General features: G+C 42.8%; 1 protein-coding gene across 1 annotated transcript in view; it reads left to right on the plus strand.

Annotated features, from left to right (window-relative positions):
• Window positions 1–21,093, plus strand: part of DNAH3 (dynein axonemal heavy chain 3) — a 192,705-nt gene that overhangs the window by 64,706 nt on the left and 106,906 nt on the right. Inside the window, exons 19-27 of the mRNA XM_065893394.1 lie at window positions 1,521–1,612; window positions 5,622–5,736; window positions 8,952–9,068; window positions 9,963–10,142; window positions 10,821–10,957; window positions 11,946–12,147; window positions 13,785–13,877; window positions 15,729–15,839; window positions 19,223–19,337. Coding sequence (XP_065749466.1) covers window positions 1,521–1,612; window positions 5,622–5,736; window positions 8,952–9,068; window positions 9,963–10,142; window positions 10,821–10,957; window positions 11,946–12,147; window positions 13,785–13,877; window positions 15,729–15,839; window positions 19,223–19,337 — 1,162 coding nt within the window. The remainder of the gene's footprint in view (window positions 1–1,520; window positions 1,613–5,621; window positions 5,737–8,951; window positions 9,069–9,962; window positions 10,143–10,820; window positions 10,958–11,945; window positions 12,148–13,784; window positions 13,878–15,728; window positions 15,840–19,222; window positions 19,338–21,093) is intronic.

Below are 21,093 nucleotides of genomic sequence, written 5' to 3' on the forward strand. Positions count from 1 at the left end.
TGCCTGTTAACCTCTATACTTAACAAAAGCAATTTAAAAAATAAAACTACAGATCTCTGAGTCCTTCCATAGGCCAAGTATTTACTGTGTCAAGTGCTTTACACATTTATGTCATTTAATCCTAGAGATAGTGTGTTGTTCTAAGCCATACTTGCAGGTATTAGAGAATAAATGAGAGCCCTGGGCCACCAGGAATAATTGTACAGTTTATGCTCTAGGGAATGCTATTTTTGTGCAGTACAGTGGGAATTGTACTTTCTAGAGTTATGCAGTATATAATCTGCACAATTATACATAGAAGACCTGCAAGAAACACTAGCATATGATGGATGAGAGCTTTGGAGTCAGAATCAGATACAAGTCCCAATTCTGCAATGGCTGTTATGGTCTATTAGCTAGATGATCATAAACTTAATTTCTTTGTCTCAGTTTCCTTGCCTGTAAAATGGGAGGAGTAATATACCAGTACCTTCCTCACCATGTTGGGAGGATGAAATAAGTACATAAAGCTCTTAAAACCAACCTACCACATAATAAGCCCTCAATAAATGTTAATTACTTTTATTATTTCCATTACCTCAGTGGTCCTCCAGGTGACCTCAGAACCCAGATTGGAATCTGTTTGAATTAGCTGGTTCACTCATGCTTTCACTCCACAAGTGCTTATTGATGCCTACTGCATATCAGGCCCCAGGGACACAGGGCTGAATAAGACAGAACATGATGTGACTTTCATGTCTCTTCCTGCTCTGACATTCTTTAGTCCTGCTGGAGCTGGACAGAGACAAAACTGGGCAGTAGGTGAGATTTTTTACAGAACCTCATTCCCATTAACCCCTGTGCTCTTCTTGAGCACACATAACCCTTGTACTGCCCAGATCTCTCAGTCTCTGAGAAAAATGTTCAAAGCCATCAGAACTTTCACAGGGATCTTTTCACTTAAAAGATAAGGTTGGGGTAATATTTACACCAAAGGAATGGGCACAGGTGCTAACATTTCCAACAAGTTAGCACAGTGGGTTGGAAAGGAAGATTTTGGTGGGGGAGTCATCTAGCTAATAGACTTCCTCCTTTTATTCAGCAAATGCTTACAGCAGCTTCTGTCATGGACCAGGTTTTGCAGTCAGTCCTGGGAGCACAAAAACAAACCAGACCTGGTTGTGAGCCTGTAAGGTGCCCACAAGTTTGCATTATGCCAATTCCTGGTGGGAGAACAACCCCCAGCAAACCAGACACAATGCAGGGTGGGCCCTAGGACACCGCCCAAAACCTTAGACCTGCGCTGTCCAATTCAGTAGCCACTAGCTACACGTAGCTATTTAAATATAAATTAAGTAAAATTAAATAAAATTTGAAAATTAGTTCCTCAGTCACACTAGCCGCCTTTCCAGTGCTCAACAGCTGAATGTGACTGGTGGCTCCTGCCCGAGACAGCACAGATATAGAACATTTCAGTCATCACAGAAAGTCTACTGGACAACACTGCCTTGGACAATACACACTTGTTTTTCTCTTTGCAGATTAGTGAGATTGTCGGCTATGAAATAAAGCCCACTGAAACGACTTGCCTCTCAAATATGCTGGAATTTGGATTTGGCAAATTCATTGAAAAGTAAGGCTTCTCCCTTCAGAAAGTTTTTTCGTCAAAGTGTCTATGAATTCTCACAGTTGTATGACTGAATGGCCTCATAGCAGGCTGCTTTTCTCATTCTGGTTTAGGGTAACCTCTACTTCAGCTGACTAGCTGCTGGTGAAGCTTTCATTTCCAGCTGCAGAGTTGATGTCAGCTTATGACTAGAAAATTGAGTCAGAGATTTTATTTCAAAAAGAAATTTTTTAAAATAGTTCTCTGAACCTGAGCTCCAAGCCCAGCTCTCAGTGACTTTGGGCAAAACCATTTCACCTTCCTGGGCCTCAGTTTCTTCCTCTTTAAACAAACAACAGCAACAAACAGGAGTGGCTCTCTGAGCTCTAAAATTTCATGAAATATGGTCAAATGAGAGATCTCTTCACTTGCTTTCTCTCCTTCTCCAAACGCCCCTGGAGTTCATATGTGAGAATTTGTACTATTTGATCTGCTGTTTTTAGGACCAGAGATTCTCAGGACCCTGTTTGTTTTTCCGCACTTCCTTCAGGGTGATGTGTAGGGAGATGTATTGCTAAGACTAGAGACCCTGTTAGGCAACTGGGTTTGGTTCTCACTCAACATGTGAGGTTCTCAGACTGTGACCCCAGACCAGAGGCATCAGCATCACCTGAGAACTTGTTAGAAATGCACATTCTCAGGCCCTACCCCAATCTGCTGAATCAGAAATTCAGGGGATTGAAAGCTGAAATCTGGGTTTAAACAAATCCTCCATATCAACGCTGTTCAGTGCAGGAGCCACTAGCCACGTGTGGCTACTCAGCCTTTGAAATGTAGCTATTCTGAATTTGATGTGCTGAATGTGTAAACTAGGCTGGATTTCAAAGACTTATTAAGGAGGGGAAAAAAGCAAAATATCTAATTATTTTAAATATTGATTGTATGTTGAAATGATAATATTTTGGATTTATTGAGTTAAATAAAATAGTTTCTTTTTACTTGTGATAAATTGGCTACCAGAAACTTTGAAATGACATATGTGGCTCAGGTTATATTTCGAATAGACAGCGCTGCTCTAGGCGATAGTGATGCCTGCTAGAGTTTGAAAGCCCTTCCTTTATACTGGGGCAGAGCAAGCACCTAATCTAAGGTCCTTCCAGGCTCCCAAATCTGTCTGCCACCTGAATACTCTGATGACCCCCAATACCACCACTACTGTCCCTCTTTAAGGAGCAGGTCTACAGACACAGGCTTTTATTTTATTTTTTAAAATTTTTATTGGAGTATAGCTGATTTACAATGTTGTGTTTCTGCTGTACAGCAAAGTGAATCAGTTATACATATACATGTATCCATACTTTTTTAGATTCTGCACAGGCCATTACAGAATATTGAGTAGAGTTTCCTGTGCTGTACAGTAGGTCCTTATTAGTTATCTATTTTATATATAGTAGTGTGTATATGTCAATCCCAAAATCCCAATTTATCCCTCCTCCCCTTTCCCCTCTGGTAACCATAAGGTTGTTTTCTACATCTGTGACTCTATTTCTGTTTTCTTAATAAGTTCATTTGTACCATTTTTTAAAATTCCGCATGTAAGTGATATCATACAAGACACATGCATTTTTACCAGGTTTATGCTATTTTATTAAAGGGCCTCAATTTCCCCGATAAGATGTTCCCAAGAAATACCAGCTCTAGAACACTTACGCTGCACTGAGCATTTTATATGAATTAACCAACTTATCCATCACAACACCCTAATATTCTAGGTAATTTTATTCACATTTTACAGATGAGGAAATAAATTGATTAGAGAGATTAAGCAAATATCCGGAGATCACAAGAACCAAGACCCGAGCCCAGGCTAGCTAACTTCAGAGCCTTAACCATTACCCTTTACTGCCTGAAAAGATAAACCCATCAAAGGAGACAGAGACTGAGCAGATACACAGCACACTGCCATGCTTCATGCCAACGTGCTCAGCTGTGACAAATCTAGAAGTGGTGTTTCCTTGGCCAAGTTGTTTACCTCTATGTGCCCAGTCTCCTTATCTGTAAAATGGAAATAATAATAGTAGCTAGGTGATTGGAGTTATTGTGAGGATTATGAGATAAGGCGTGTAACCTGAACTGATTTAACGTCTAAGTTCTCAGCTACTACCTATTAGTGAAGTGTGATGTTCCTTGTATCCCACTATCCCATAGTTAAGGCAGTTTTATCACAGCCCACAGTTAGTGAGCATCTTGAGTACATTTGGATAAGGTCAACTCGATATACTTCATGGACTCCCAACCTCATTAATTCCTCCCCTGTGCAATTGTTTGCATAATTATAAGTCATAAGGCACATTACAAGCATTTTATCTTATTTAATTATACCAACAATGCTTGATATGAGCAGATGGGGACCGAAAGCCTGTCAAGTGGTTTGGTCATGGCCACACCGCCAGCCTGTTTGTCTCATACTCATCTGGATTGGCACCTGCCTTTATTATTCTCTATATGCACGCTCATTTTAGTTGTCTCCCAAGAAGGTCACATTTAGAATGAAGACCATGCTGCTGAGGTGTTGATCAGTCATTGTCTGGCGTTATCCGTGCCTCTTCTACCTCCCTACGTGAGGCCGGGTGAGGGTTTTCAGCTCCATTTAGTTGAGCTGTTTGGCTGACCACATGTGAGCAATTCTTTTGCTCCTCTGACAAAGAGAGAGGAGAAGACACATAGTAGGGGAGGAAGAAACACCAGATTAGCAGTCAGAGGAACTGGTTCTGGCGCTCCCCAGCTGTGTGTGTGGCTTTGGACATGTCACTTGCTTCCTCTGGGCTTCAGTTTCCTGACGTGAAAGTAAAGACCAGATGGTCAAGGATACAGTGAAAGACAGTGCTGAGGCAGAAAGAATAATCCCTCCTTTTCCCTCCAAAACCTTTGCTTCCCAATTTTTTAGCCACGTCTGCATTTAGTACCCAGCTCTCCTGTGGAAACAAGAAGAAAGGAATTTATCTTCCCCTTCTCTCCCTCCCTCCCCGTTTCTGTAGAACAGAGGGTCTGTAGGTGGATGGACCCAGTGCATCAGGAAGATAGCAGGTGTCTTTTTAAAAGGTAGGGACAGGGAGTGGGAAAAAAGCCATCATATAAATTAACAGAAAGTCTAAGATCTGAATAAGAAGTCAATAATAATTCTGAAGTAAATAGGAATAATAAGGAGTAAATGAAAATGGAAAAAGGAAGTCTTGTTTTAATGGCCTTAAAACAGTTGTTCTCAACTGGGGGTATCCACCCCCAGGGGACACTTGGCAACATCTGGAGACATTTTTGGTTGGCACAACTGGCAAGAGATGGGGACTGGGGTAGTCAGCTACTGGCATCTAGTGGATTGAGGCCAAGGATGCTGCTACGCCTCCTGCAGTGCACAGGACAGCTCTTCACACCAAAGAATTATCCAACCTGTATTAGTTTTCTAGGGCTGCTATAACAAATACCATAGGCTTAAGCAACAGAAATTTATTTTCTCACAATTCTGGAGGTTGGAAGTCCAAGGTCAAGGTTTTCAGGGGGTTGATTTCTTCTGAGGCCTCTCTCCTTGACTTGCAGATGGCTGCCTTCTCCCTGTGTGCTCACATGGTCCTCCCTCTGTGTGTATCTGTGTCTTAATCTCCTCTTCTTAGAAGGACACCAGTTATGTTGGATTAGGACCCACCCTAATGACCTCATTTTAACTTAACTACCTCTTTAAAGACCCTATGTCCAAATAGGGTACCGCACATTCTGAGGTACTGCTGGTTAGGACTTCAACATATGATTTTTGGAGGGATACAATTCAGCGCATAACACAGCCCACAAAGTCACTAGCGCCAAGTGTAAAGAAACCCTGCAAAACACTGGAGCTAGCTGGTAAATATTAGAGTAGGATGGTAAACATTTTAGTAAAATTAAAGGCTTTTTAAATTTCTCTAATGGCTGAGCTGAAATTCCTCCTTTGATGTGTTTTGAGGCCTCCTCCGTTGATGTTACTGTCGCTGTGTTCTCTCTTTAGACTGGAGCCCATTGGTGCAGCTGCCAGTAAGGAATACTCTCTGGAGAAAAACTTGGAGAAAATGAAGTTAGACTGGGCTAACATGACATTCAACTTTGTGAAGTACAGGGACACCGTGAGTCTCAGTCCAACTGTTCGGCCCCCTGAGAGCAGCCCATTTATTATGTAGTAAATTACAGAAGGGATACGTTTCAGAACTGCAACAGAACTCAAAGAAGAAGGATCTCTAACTAATCTGTTTTAAAATTTTTTATTGAGATATAATTGACGTATAACATTGTGTGCGTTTACAGTGTACAGTGTGTTGATGTAATAGTTTTACGTATTGCAGTATGATTACCACCCTAGCTAACACCTCTATCACCTCACATAATTATCCTTCCTTTTTTGTGGTAGGATAATTAAGGTCTAGTCTCTTAGCAACGTTGAAGTTTTTAATACAGTATTGTCTATAATCACTATGCCCTTGCATCAGATTGTTTCCTCCTGTCCGCCTTCCTGTGCCAGTCAGCCTTCCTCCCAGACACCATGGAGGGATGCATTTTCAAATGAGAAAGGCCTTTTGATTTAGAGCAACAAGATTTCTGTTGAAAAAGAGCTGAGCAAGCCTCCTGAATTAGCATCTCCCTGGGAGGGCACCCCAGGTCCCTCAGAAGTATACCTGAGGTAGACAATACTTAGCACTTGTTATTAAGTGCAGAAATCACCTGAGAACCTTTCTAAAGTGCAGGTTCTGAGTCAGCAGGTTTCGACTGGGGCCTGAGGTTCTGCAGTTCCAACAAGCTCCCAGATAATACTGAAGCTGTGGTCTCTGGACCATATTTTGAAGAGCAAAGCTGTAGACTTTCTTATCACTGGCACTCGTAGAAAACATATAAGTTCACAGAGTGCCTGTGGAGGTTCATAAACCTGAAGGGTTTGCTCAGCCATCTCTGGGGTCTGGCTTGCTCTTGGGATGGGCCATGGGTAGGACTTGCTGCTTGGGTGAGCTGTACATCATGGAGGCAACAGGCAGAAACTCACATACTGCAGGCCGTCAGCTCTTAAACCAGTGCATTTCAACCCTGGTACACTTCTGGTCACTCAGTTCCAAAGTGTGTGTGTTTGGGGTAGGTGGCTGGAGTTGCCACACTACCTACCACGCAATTCTCTGACACCAGCTGGGTGCCTTCCAACTGCACTCAACTCTGACACTATCTACCTGGAGACAGCATCAGATCCCACAGGGTAAGGGCTCAGTCCTACAAGACTGCGAACCCCCTCACCCCCCTTCAGATGCCAGTCTCAAGCCCAGGGTATCACCTGTGCTTCTGACCGACCAGCTATAGATTGGAGGTCCCAACGACACCCTCCTTGGGTTCAATTAATTTGTTAGAACTCAGAGAAACAGTTTACTTACTAGATCACTGGATTGTTATAAAAGGATATAGGACCCAGGAACAGCCAGATGGAATGCCTATGGGGAAGTGGTGTGGAGCTTCCATGCTCTCTCTGAGCATGCCACTCTCCCCAAATCTCTACATGTTCACCAAGTCAGAAGCTCTCTGGACCCTCTCCTTTTTTTTTTTTAATTTAATTTTTTTAACATCTTTATTGGAGTATAATTGCTTTACAATGGTGTGTTAGTTTCTGCTGTATAACAAAGTGAATCAGTTATACATATACATATGTTCCCATATCTCTTCCTCCTTTTGTGTTTTTATAGAGGCTTCATTACTTTGGCATAGTTGATTAAAACATTGGCCACTGGTGATTGAACTCAATCTCTATCCCTGTTCCCCTCCCAGGAAGTCAGGATGGTAGAACTAAAAGTTCCAACCCTCTAATCACAGGGTTGGCTCTCCTGGCAACCAGCCCCCAACCTTCGGTGTGGTCCAAAAACCCACCTCAATAACAAAACAAAAGATGCCTTTATTGCTCTCATCCCTTAGGAAATTCCAAGGGTTTTAGGAGCTGTGCCGGCAACAAAGACCAAAGATACATTTCTTATTATAAATCACAATATCACTCTGGCCTGAGCATCTGTATTTTTAAGGCACTTCTGGGTTTTCTAAAGTGCAGTGTGGATTGAAAACTAAAACCCTAAAGGCTCCCATACTCCTCCCTCCCCCAGGCTGCACGTTATCCTTTTGTGACTTCTTTTCCTTTTTGTCTTGATGCCTTGATTTCACTTGACTAAGAACTGTAGACAAGCCAGTGGGAGGGAGGAGAACTGGGGGCCTCTCCCAGCAAGACCAGGCGACCGTGTGTCCCAGCAACTTGCTGTTACAGGATCTGATTGGATTAGATACTGCTAGAGGCTGTGGGGCTGAGATGAGCAGTTAAGTCGGGGAACCTGATAACAGCTCAGTTACATCTGGCCAGTCTTCAGAGTTTTTGACTGAAGTAGCTATAGACAAGGGTCAACAGCAAAATGGGAATCGAGGTACCACTTCATTAATAGCTGGACACCCGTCAGTGCAGGGCTGCTGGTAAAAGGTGGATGAGAGAATATATCCTCGCTCCAAATTAACCACCCAGGTGTAGGTTTGAAAGAAGTGAAAACAGAGCAAGAAAGACCAGACCTACCACAAAGGGACAGACCCTTATCAGCTTTCTCGCCACATGGCCCAGGAGGAAAAGTCCACCTACAGGGGCTAACCTTTAAGGCACAGTAACCCTAACTACCAGGAAAATGTGGCCAAATAATTATTTAGTCAGAGGTTCCCAAACTTTCTTGGTTCACGGTGCTGTTGGTATCTGAGTACTTTTTAAATGGTTCCCTTCTCTAGTCCAAAAAAAATACATAACAGCTTTATTATGAAGTAATTGGGTTCAAACAACTTAAATATTTGTGTCCCATCAACTGAACAAAGGTCTGGGAAAAATTGCGTATAAATTAAAAGAAAAACATTTGTATTTTGTTTTAAAATAACCACAGTTATTTGCTGTGAGTTTGCTGCAGTGCCCTGGGGCACACGGTTTGGGAACCAAAGGTCTAGACCTAACCAGATTAGCAGTTGATTCTACCTGAGGGAGAGCCGGGAAAACAAGTGAACAGAAAAGCAGGAACACAGGGAAGGGGACAGAACTCCTCCTCTTCTCAACAGATGCTAGTTGCAGGTCTAGGCTTGGACCGTATTTGATTTCTGCAAAGGAGGTAAAAAAGTCTTTACGAATATTTTCAAGGAAGAAAATAGAAAATTCCACCTCCTACAAGACATAGTGTCCCACAAGGGTCACTTGTGGACAAGGGTGGAGATCTGAGCTGTGAGGACTTTGAGGGTCAGCATAAAAATCTGTGGGGCAGAGGTCTTGCGATTTTGATGGTGTGCTCATTTTTATTCACAGGACACAAGCATCTTGTGTGCAGTTGATGACATTCAACTGCTACTTGATGATCACGTGATGAAGACCCAGACCATGTGTGGCTCTCCATTTGTCAAACCAATAGAAACAGAATGCCGGGTAAGAGGAAATGAGGTTGAATGCTTTGTGATGGCCCATTAGCTCTGGGTTTCTTGGCATGAGGGATCTCAGTTCCCTGACCAGGGATCCAACCTGTGCCTCCTGCAGTGGAAGAGCGGAGTCTTAACCACTGGACCACCAGGGAAGTCCCGGAAGAAGGTTTTTAAGTCCAATTAACAAAGAAACTCACTTTCTCTTGATTAGGAAAAAAAACAACAAAAGACTGAAAGCAATAACCATCCAAGTAAGCCTTTATAACAGTCTGCCAGACTGAGCTTTTGCAACAGTCTGCTAAAAGAGAAGGTGAGATTATTTGAATGCACCAAACAAAAGTACATATGGAAAGTATCTTATGGGCTATAGTAATCTAGAATGTAAATTACACGAGGTTTGGCCTCCTTTGCTCTTTGTCTGTGGAAGTGGGATAGGCTAAGGACACCAACTTGAGTCAGACTGCCTGGGTTCAAATTCTGACTCTGCCCCTTAATCAGTTGTGTGACCTTGGACAAGTTACTTGAATTAGTTGTATGTCAGTTTCTGCACCTGTGAAGTGAGCTTTGTAATGATATCTCCCTTATAAATCTGTTGGATTAAATTGGTTTCACATACATAAAGCGCTCAGACCATCACTTGTCACAGAGTAAGCCTTATAAATATTACTGTTGTTGTTATTGTCATGACTATTCCACTAGGAAAAGAACTCTATGAGGGCAAGGACTCCTGTTTTTTTCTCTCAGTGCTGTATCCACTTTGCCTAGAAGAGTGACCAGGACATAGTGGGCACTCAATAAGTATTTGTGGAACAAGTGAATGAGTGAATGCATCAATTTGTCGATGGGTCTGTGATGCAGAGTGGCATGTTAATGACTCAGATATGAAATGCTAAATTTGCAGAACTGGGAAGAAAAGCTGGTTCGCGTGCAGGAAATTTTGGATGCCTGGTTAAAATGCCAAGCCACCTGGCTATACCTGGAACCAATCTTCAGTTCAGAGGACATCATAGCCCAGATGCCAGAAGAGGGCAGGAAATTTGCCATCGTTGATAGTTACTGGAAATCACTCATGTCCCAAGCCGTGAGTTTTTTACTACCTAGCACATCTCACCATCAGGAATGTGGGATGCCGTACAGATGTTCCTCATTGTGCAATGCAGCCATGTCCCTTGAAACCTATTAGTAAACTGGATTTTTGCAAATTCAGTATCTCTATAAATTTTTTCTAATTTCAAAAGTTATTTGTTATTAAAAATTCAAACATGGAAATGGGAAATATAAAAAGTAGAGGCCTTTTGAAATCCCAACTTCGTGGAGGTGACTATTAGCAGTTTGGATAATTTAGCTCTCATTCCTAACGAGGTATAAGATTTTATTTGTTACATGATAATGCAATAAAGCTTTTATAGATTGAGAATAATTTTAGAATTCAGGTAATTCTCTGTATTCAGTTACTCAGTTGTTTAACAAATGTTCAAGGGACCAGCGCAGACTAGTATAGAATGTCGTGGTCTGAATTCCACAATCCCAGAAGTTAAAATATAATTGGCTTCGTTGGTTTCAGGTGCCCAACCCCAGCCCAGTCAACCATGGCCAGAGGACGAGGGTCATGTTATATGAGCAGTCAACCTCGTGGGATTAGGAGGTGATTAGGGTAGGAGGGTCATTAGTTGAGGGGCTGGTCGCACACTCATTACAATAACTAGTCTCAGAATCTGGGAACCCCATGATGATTATCACCTTTTTCTATGGAACCTAGGTAAAAGATACCAGGGTTCTGATGGCAGCAGACCAACCACGGATGGCTGAGAGGCTTCAAGAAGCCAACCTTCTGTTGGAGGACATCCAGAAGGGGCTGAATGATTACTTGGAGAAGAAGAGGCTATTTTTCCCCAGGTATCCAGTATCATTCTCTTGCTCGAAGTTGCCCTCTTGACCCATATATAGGTAGAATTACATTTTTTCATTCTGAGAGTTAGCTTCTACTCATCTATTCCATATTCTTTCTAGGTTTTCCATTCCCCAAAAGACAGCTCTCGGGGGTAAGGTGTGTCTTCATGGTCTCTATTTAGAGTGAGGTTGAATAGACACCAATGGAACCAGCATGGTCAAATACCCAATTACATGGGTATAGTACTCAAGAGCCTGGACTTTGGAGGAGTTAAACAGCCCTAAGTTTGAGTCCTTAGCCACACGTGGCTATCCAGTGCTTGAAATGTGGCTAGTGTAACTTAGAAAGCAATTTTTTTTTTTTTTTTTTTTTTTTTGCGCGGGCCTCTCACTGTTGTGGCCTCTCCCATTGCGGAGCACAGGCTCCGGACGCACAGGCCCAGCGGCCATGGCTCACGGGCCCAGCCGCTCCGCGGCATGAGGGATCTTCCCGGACCGGGGCACGAACCCGCATCCCCTGCATCGGCAGGTGGACTCTCAACCACTGCACCACCAGGGAAGCCCCCTCGCCTGGGATTTTTAAAAATACGAATTCCCAGACCCAATCCTAGATCAGTTATATTACAATCTCTGGGAAGTGGAACCTTGGCATTGGAATTTTTTTTTATAACCTCTGCAGATGATTCTAAAGTGCAGCCAAGGTTAAGAACCACTGCTCTATCCAGGTTTCTTTCACCTGGTAGCAACCCCTCTCTCCCAGCCATATAAAATCCACATATACCAGCTTTCTTCCTTTCTTTTGCTCTGAGTCAAAACCATCTCCACCTTCTATGCCCTAGATGAAAAATGGTGAAGAGGAGTAGGCCTTAGATAAGAGTCTAGAAGTAGCTGGCATTCACGGGAATGTCATCTACCTGTTGGGGAGTATCACCTTGTTGGAAAAAGAAGCTCTTAGAAGAGATTCCAGTAGCCATCTTCCTTTGCTTTGCAATAGGTTCTTCTTCCTATCAAATGATGAGCTGTTGGAGATCTTGTCAGAGACAAAGGACCCCCTCCGAGTTCAACCACACTTGAAGAAGTGCTTTGAAGGAATTGCCAAGCTGGAGTTTACAGACAGTCTGGAGATTGTGGGCATGATCAGCTCAGAAAAAGAAATCGTTCCATTCAAACAGAAAATCTCCCCAGCTCAAGCCAAAGTAACTCCACTTACCCATTTTTGGTTCTTATCGTCATAACAGAGCGAAACAGAGAGAGGCAGATTGTATGTTGGTTAAACATTTGGACTCTGGTTCCAGATTGCCTGGGTGTGGAGCACTTAGATTACACAACTTAATGACGGGGTGACTTTGGGGAACTAATCTTTCTGAGTCTACTTGCTCATCTCTAAGATGGAGATTATACTGCAATTCACATGGCATCCTAAATTTGTGGAAGGATTTCAACCAAACTTGATGTGGAGGCAGCAGCAGGAATCAGATCCAAACAACTAATGTTGTTTAAATCCCCATGAGCAGAGCCCACTTTAAAGAGATCTGGTCAGATGGGGCAGGTGTTTTTAAAGGTGTTTAAAGGGCAGGTGTTTCAATAATATTTCATGGAATTAATGCCATTTAACTCAGATTTTTCATACATGTGCCCTTATCAAATGAGTAAAATATAAGTTACTTCCACTCTTGCTGAACATGACAGCACCCCAGCGTAGAAAGAGACAAGTACTCTTGCCTTGCCGTTTTTGCCACCCACACATTTAAGTTGCAACAACCAGGGATCATACCTTAAAACCAGACACCAGCTAGCTCACGAGCACCTGAGGTCAGCAGGTACAGTTGCCTGAAATTCTAACACTGAATAATATGCTGTACATTCAAATTACCTGTGGAGCTTTAAAAAAATCCAAATGCCCTGCTTGCATCCCATACCAGTTAAATCAGAATGTCTGGGAGTGGGAGTCAGGCATCCATAATTTTTAAAGACCTCCAGATGATTCCAGTGCACAGCAAAGTTTGGGGACCACTGGAATAATGCAAGAATTAGAACTGTTCAAGTAGAAATGAGCAATTTATTTTCTGAACTTGTCGACCAAAAAAAAAAAAAGCACAACCTAAACGTTAAGAGGTGTGTTTTGTTCAGTGGACATTCTTAGGACTTCAAGCTGGAGAGGCAGCATCTCAAGTAACCCTGAGAAAACGGCTTGGAGGAGGCAAGGAGGGGAGATATATAGGAGTTTTGCAACAAAGGGCAGGTAGTCTGAACTTCAAAAGATTATTGTTAATGAAAGAAAACCAGATATCTCAAGTTAAGGAATTTAGTGCTTTTCTATGGATGGGAAAATGCAAAAGTCTAGGCTCACTGAAATCATTCCTTTGATATGCACGTCAGCTATCTGGGGCCAGTATCCTGTGTTTTCTCATCCCGAGTTCCCTCAGGGCTCACCAGCTCACTTTGGGAGGTGGTGGCTGCAGTCACTGACGGCTGCAGCATCTTTTGATCACTGATATGGCAGAGGCAATATTTTATTTCTCAAACTGAAGTGTAAATGTGTCATTTGTCTCCTGAGAGAGACATAAATAACTTGATTTACAGTTGTCTTCCAGAAAATGATATGAAAGAAGTGCATGTAAAAAACTCCCTATTGCCCCTTTTTATGAGACATACACTTCTTAGAATACAGTAAATAAGTGTAAAACCAATAGTTAAAGAATACTGGCTTGAAGGTGTGCAAACCTTTGGCCTCCCTCCAGCCCTGTCCAGAGAGAAAGCTGGCTTCTGCCCATGGTCTCTCCCTCCAGGCTTGGCTAACTGTCACTGCCTCTCTGTCTGTCTCAACCCACAGGGCATGGTGGAAAGATGGCTCCAGCAGGTGGAACAGATGATGCTTGCCAGTATGCAGGAAGTTATTAGACTTGGGATTGAAGCATATGTCCAGGTAAATGAAAATTGGGGTACACATGCCAGGGTGTTGGTACACCAACAAGAACTTTGGGGACAAGGTTAAATGGAAGCCTGTCTTCTGCTAAAACCCACCCCTCTCCTGCTGAGTAACACCTGACCCCTGTGTGCCTCTTCCTCCTTTCCCTGTAAATCCTGGGGCAGTGTATGTATTTCTGAATATAAAACGTTTGCAGTTAGAAGCAGCTGACACTAGCATAGCCTGTGAGCCAGAACCCTTTGTTTTCTGTGGGGCAGTCCTTTCTGTGAAAATAATTGATGGCAAGCGGTTTATTTAGAGCCCCTCCCCAATTAAGCATCCCCTCCCACAGGCTTTTTTAACATTACACATGCCCTGAAGGGCACAACTCATTAAGCTCCCAAAGCTTTAGGTGACCTGTATAACAGAAGGCTTAAGGGAAAAGAACCTGTTGCAATTACTCTTTAGCCAGCTCCCAGCAAGGTTAATGTTGGCAGACTAGATATTTAGTCTCCTCTACTTTAGGTGCTCCTCACTTTGGGGCCCCCACCCCTATCCCCAGGACTTTTTCCATCAAAAAAAAGGGGTATTCAATTAACACCTTCCCACTAAGTACCAAGGACTGACCCTGCTGCCCCTCTCAGTAGTATTTGCCTTGTAAATGAAAGACCAGTCCTTTGTCCCATGACATATTACAAATCAAAAATTAAGTTAAAGAAAAACGACTCCCTGTATGAAGTTATTTCATGCAATTGCATCTGTGGCCAGACACAGCAAACTTTTTCTGTGAAGGACCAGATAGTAAATGTTTTCAGCTGTGCAGGCAATCTACACCAGGCACAGCTATTTATCCTTGCCTTTCTAATAGAAAAGCAGCCTTGGATGATGGGTTCAGCAGGGGGCATGGCTGTATTACAATATAACTTTATTTACAAAAACAGATATGGCCATATTTATCCCTCAGGCTATAATTTCCCTATCTATAGTTTAAAAAAAGTTAGGGCGGTCATGGCTAAGAAAATCGTGGGGCAGTACTGCAATGTTATGTAGCTATCAAAAGGAGTAGTTATATAAATACTTTCTGAACAACACCTTGATTATAACTATGTAAAATCCCTGGATGGGAACATTAAAGAAAAGAAAGAAAGGAGTTGTTGACTGAAAAAACATGCACGACATGAGAGTTGTGAGTTAAGTTTTATCTGGGGCAAAATGAGGACTATAGACTGGGAGACAGCATTTCAGATATCTCTCAGAAAATGCTCCAAAGAAGTAGGGGGGAAGGTCAGTATATATGTGATTTTGGTGAAGGGGGAGTACATGCAATCATCACATATTTTTTGCAGAAGGTTGCTGCTGGTCTCGTGAAGGTCGCTGCTAGTCACGAGGAGCAGACGTCACCATGAAGGGTTTTAGTGCTTTCCTAGATACGAGGAGATGCAAGAATTGGGCTCATAAAATGGTTTCCTGAAAATATGTAATTATCTGAAGACCTGTTCTGCCAGTTTTTCCCAGAGCACAGAGTGCCTCATTCCTGATCTCCACCCTGAGCTCCTTGCAGGGGGTGCTGTGAAGGTCAGCAGCTGCAGCAGGTCATAACTTAATCCTTGTAGAGGTAGCTGGCAAGTGACAACTTATAGGCGACAGAGTTAATGAAATTGTTGGTGACGATCCTTTTCTTTTTCATAAAATTCAGGGAGGAAGACATAAATCCGTAATCCCAGAAATGTCAAGCCTTGTAGCCTCGGAGGTTGGGGATGAATTTTGTTTTTGTTGAAGGGGTAAGATGGTGGTAGATGTTTTTAGGAAGTCAGTTTAAATCACACAAGATGAACTGACCCTACATTGTGCCCCACTGCACTTTCCCAGGTCCCTCGTAATCACTGGGTCTTGCAGTGGCCTGGCCAGGTGGTTATCTGTGTCTCCTCCATCTTTTGGACTCAGGAGGTTTCCCAAGCCCTGGTTGAAAAGACCCTACCGGTAAGTGAGCCTGTCATGAAGCTTGTAGAGGAGATTTGAGCTTGATTATGATTTGAATGACATATAATTAGAGTAACCATTTTTCTAAACAAAAAAATAAACAGCCCCATGGTGTCACAGAAGGCAGGGTTCTCTTCGGGACAGAGATTTGGGAATTAGGGCTGTCCTGGAGTTCTGTAGTATAAGAACTCTCACATTTCTTCCCAGACGGAAATTCTAGGCTGCAGTATCCTAAGTTTCTTCAGCCTTTGCTTCCAAGTGTCAACCTGGCAGAATTTCTACCAGCAGAGACTGCTCATCTTCTTCCTGGGCCAAGAAGCCACCTGGTCCTGTTTTCCTCTACTCTTCCTGCACCATATCCCTTCTTACCACCTCCAGTCCAACACTAACCCACCTCCAGCTTTTCCTTCAGCTTTCTCTTGAGACCAAGAATGCTCAGGTCCTGCTTGTCTTCAGATCCGGACACACATATTTCCAGCTAACTCTGCCACTGATGCCTGTACTTGAGGGTTCAAGACCTGGATGGATTTGAGTTCAAATTCTGACACGTCCACCTGTTAGATATGTGACCATGGTCAAGTTACATAACCTGAACCTCAGTCTCCTTGTCTATAAAATGGAAGGAATTGTAGCACCACACCTTACTACTGTGAAGGGTTAAATGAGATGCTAGTAAATTATTCAGTACTTAGATCCTAGGCTATAAACCCCACAGGGCAGGGGGCATATCTTCTTGCCTCACTATTATATCTCAGGGGGTTATTGCAGTGTCAAGCACATAGTAGTTGCTCAATACATATTTTTTGACTGACTACATGGTAACTCCATTCCCAACATTTTTACCATGGTATAGTTTCCCATGATTATCTCATCAGAATTCCTGTTATTCCACCTATATACAATATGATTGCCTGTGGCTAGAATATATTTTAATTTACTATATTTTGCTTTATACATTAAAATTAGAATATTAGTATTTGACCAAGTTTCACTTTTTACAGATATCTTGTTGATAATTCCTAAAAGATGTGTTGCACTTTACACGTGCAAACTGCTTTCACGTACATCATTTCAAACTTCAGAAACACTAAAAAGTTCTGACTTTTGTGACTGTATCTCTGTGCCCCAGTTTTCCTACCTGTAAAAGGGGAGAGTGCTTCCCATCACACATTCAAGCCCTGGAGTACAATGAATGCTGAATGATGTGCCTTGGCATCCTAAAGGTGTTGGTACAGAATTGCTATCCATCCATCCATCTACCCATTGTTCATTTAACAAATACTTGTTTGACGTTGCAGCTGGGACTTTGCTGCTAGGCAAAGGGAATTAGAGGTGAATGAGACAGTCATGGTCCCTGTCCTCACGGATTTACAGTCTAGTGGGGGGAGATAAAAAAAGGCTCTTTTATAGAACTATGATACTGAAAGTACAGGGATCCAGAAAGCATGGGAAGGAAGGAGAAAAGTAAGAGAGGGGAAGATTTCCCAGAAAAACAGTGTCTAAGAGGAGACATAAAATATGAATAGGAACAGGAGAAAGAGCACTCCAGAGAGAGAGAGAGAGAGAGAGACCAGAATGTGCAAAAGTCTGATGATGAAAAGTACGGTGGGGGAGGGGGGAAGGGAAAAAAAAAAAAAAAAAGTACGGTGCATTCCAGCAACTGAAGACAGTTTGGTCCAGAATTGCTGTGGAATGCATGTGGTTAAGAGAGATGCAGGGGGCAGTTCCATCACCAGCGGCTTTACAGACACGCCAAGGGTGATGGGGACACATCAAAAAGGCTTTTTTTTTTTTTTTTGCTATGTGCTACGGATATTATAATTAATAACAACAACAACAACCACTATTTACTGGGTGCTTTATTCACACCAGACATTGTGCCAAGTGCTTTACATACACTATGTTATTTAATCCTCAAAACCACTTGAAGAATAGCTATAATTATTGGGATTTGACAGATCAGGAGACTGAGACTCAGAGGGTTAAAATCATTTGCCAAAGAAGACCATAACAGGAAAGTGGGGAAAATGAGATGAGCCTAGGGTGGTCTCACTTATTTTTAAGTCTCTTTTTTTATTCCAGTTTTTATTTATTTATTTATTTATTTATGGCTGCGTTGGGTCTTCGTTGCTGTGTGCAGGCTTTCTCTAGTTGCGGTGAGCGGGGGCTACTCTTCGTTGGAGTGTGGAGACTTATTGTGGTGGCTTCTCTTATTGCGGAGCATGGGCTCTAGGCACGTGGGCTCAGTAGTTGTGGCTCATGGGCTGTAGAGCGCAGGCTCAGTAGTTGTGGCGCACAGGCTTAGTTTTTCCGTGGCATGTGGGATCTTCCCAGACCAGGGCTCAAACCTGTGTACCCTGCATTGGCAGGCGGATTCTTAACCACTGCACCACCAGGGAAGTCCCATTTTTAATTCATTTTTATTGTTTAACTCTTTATTTTGAAATAATGTCAGACCTGCAAATAACGTTGCAAAAATAATACAAAGAATTCCCATACACCCTTCATCCAGATTCCCCACATATTAACATCTTACATAACCACAGTACAATTATCCAAATCAGGAAATCAACATTGATACAATATTATTATCTATTCTATAAACCTTTTATACTCATCCTGGTTCAGGATCCAATCCAGGATTACATGTTTGCATGCATTTAGTTTTCATATCTCCTTTGTCTATTTTAATCTGAGTTTCAGGTTTTTTTGTTAATTCTGGTTTACTACCTAATTTATATATAGTAAAATTCACCCTTTTTAGTGTGCATTTCTTTCTTTTTTTGCGGTACGCGGGCCTCTCACCGTTGTGGTCTCTCCTGTTGCGGATCACAGGCTCAGTGGCCATGGCTCACGGGCCCAGCCGCTCCGCGGCATGTGGGATCTTCCCAGACTGGGGCACAAACCTGTGTCCCCGGCAACGGCAGGTGGACTCTCAACCACTGCGCCACCAGGGAAGCCCTTTAGTGTGCATCTCTGAATTTTGACAAGCACATACAGTCGTGTAACCACCATCACATTCAAGACATAGTTCCAAACACCCTAAAACTTTCCTCATGCCCTTTGTAGTCAACCCTTTCCCCTATTCTCAGCCTCTGACAACTACCATTTTGTTTTCTGTCCCTATAGTTTTGTCTTTTCCACAATATTATAAAATGGAATCATATAGTATCTAGGCTTTCAAATCTGAATTCTTTCAGTTAGCGTAATGCATTTGAAATTTGTCTCAATGTTAATGACTAGGGGTGAGGGAAAGGGAGCTTGAGGGATGACATCCAGGAGTCTGGTTTGGACCATGGGGTTGTGGATGGTGTCATTCCAGAAAAGGGATTACCAGAAGAGAATCCAGTTTAACCCATTATTCCATCTTACTCCCCTGCTAGGATTTTCTGAAAAAGAGCAATGATCAGATTGCACAGATTGTCCAGCTGGTGCGAGGAAAACTGAGCAGTGGGGCTCGACTCACCCTTGGGGCCCTCACAGTCATTGATGTCCACGGTAAGCCAGGAGGTTTCCCTCACATTACTACTGTCCAGTAAGAGCTGCCAGGCTTGCCTCTCTCCCTTCTGGATGGAATGACTCAGGTCCCTTTTCTCATTAGGAAGAGGCTTCTGCAACTGAAAGTAAGTGAGGGGGTAAGGAGAGGAGTCAGTGCTTCTGTGTATCTCCATCTTATGTTTTCCCCTCCCATCCCCAACGTTTCTGAGATTTACCAACTCGGATCGATATCCCTGTACTGATCTTAATGAACATTTTTGAATACTTACTTGGTGCCAAGCTTTGTGTTAAGTGCTTGACATACATTGTCTTATTTTTATACACATTTCACAGATTAAGAGCCTGAGGTTTATAGAGGCAAATAACTTGCTGAGAGGCACACAGCTAGTAAGTAGCAGAGATGCTTTTATAATTTGAACTTACGTCTGATTCCAAACCCAGAGACTGGAAATGGGCAGTGATGCAGGGAGGGAATGGGTAAGAGAGGATGCCTTCCAGCTCTTCCTAGAAAAGAGAGAGAGAGAGAAGAAGAGAAGGAGGAAAGGAGGAAGAAGAACCAGGGTCTTTATGTAGAGCAAACAACCCCCACACCGTCACGCCATCATCACCAAGGAAACTAGGGCTGGACCAAACTTGTTGCCTGGGAACAGTGTCTCTTTTGTTTACATACCCAGCTTCCTACTGGCAGTTCATGCATCTTACTCTCTGTGAGGCTGATGCTCATTTCTTTTTTGGCCACATGGCTTGTGGGACCTCAGTTCCCTGACCAGGGATTGAACCTGGGCCACGGGAGTGAAAGCCTGGAATCCTAACCACTAGGCCACCAGGGAACTCCCTGATGCTCATTTCAATCCCTGATGCTCATTTCAATCTGATTTCATTTGGATAGACTAGGATAAAATCCAGAGGAGAGAAGGGAGAATGTGATCTTCATCTGGCTACATATTTAACTGATAGGAGTAATAAGTGCAAGCATGGTTACTGCCCAGGATACCTCAGAGTGGTTGGGTTTACACACACGCACACACACACACACATTCATGCACAAACACACGAACATGCACTGCATAGGGAAGGTATCCACAACCGAGTGCCTTGAGATTCACCTTCCTCTTGGATCTCTCACACATACCCTGCTCCTGCCACCACTCTCTGGGTTCTCCCAGGAATCTGGTGTGGAATTAAACTCCTTGGGGTGAATGGAAGAGCTGTTGGTGTAATCTTCTGCAAGGACTCTTTTCTGAAGGGTTTTGGATTTTACTGTAATAAAGATTTCTCTCACAGAGAGGCAGTAGACTTACAGAAGTGTCCCTTTGCAAAGTTATATTTCTGAGATCCTGATTTCAAGCTGCTCTACTAGTTCTAAGATCACGATAGCACTTGCCCTGTGAGTTACCTAAAAAATAATGAATTATTCTCATAAACTATGTCCACTCATCAACTTCAGGGCTCCCATCACTGTGAGAAAATTAAATTAGGCTCACAATCCCATGACAGAAAGGAGAAAACCTAGAAATATATCTCCTAGTTAGTTTCTCAGACACCCCCCTTCATGGAAAGAATACATCTAACAAAGATTCATGGGACCCCTGCCCTTGCTAACTGTATCAGGCAAAGCAGATCGTGTTCTCTTAAGATATCTAGAGGCCTGGAACAGGGCCAAAAGGGTCACACTGGGGATAAGATAGCATTTGGGGCAACTACATATTGCAAACCCCTCTGGTTCAGCCTCCCAAGAGTTTGGGAATGATAACAG

This window comes from Phocoena phocoena, chromosome 15 (genome assembly GCF_963924675.1).
Source record: "Phocoena phocoena chromosome 15, mPhoPho1.1, whole genome shotgun sequence".
Classification (NCBI taxonomy): Eukaryota; Metazoa; Chordata; class Mammalia; order Artiodactyla; family Phocoenidae; genus Phocoena; species Phocoena phocoena.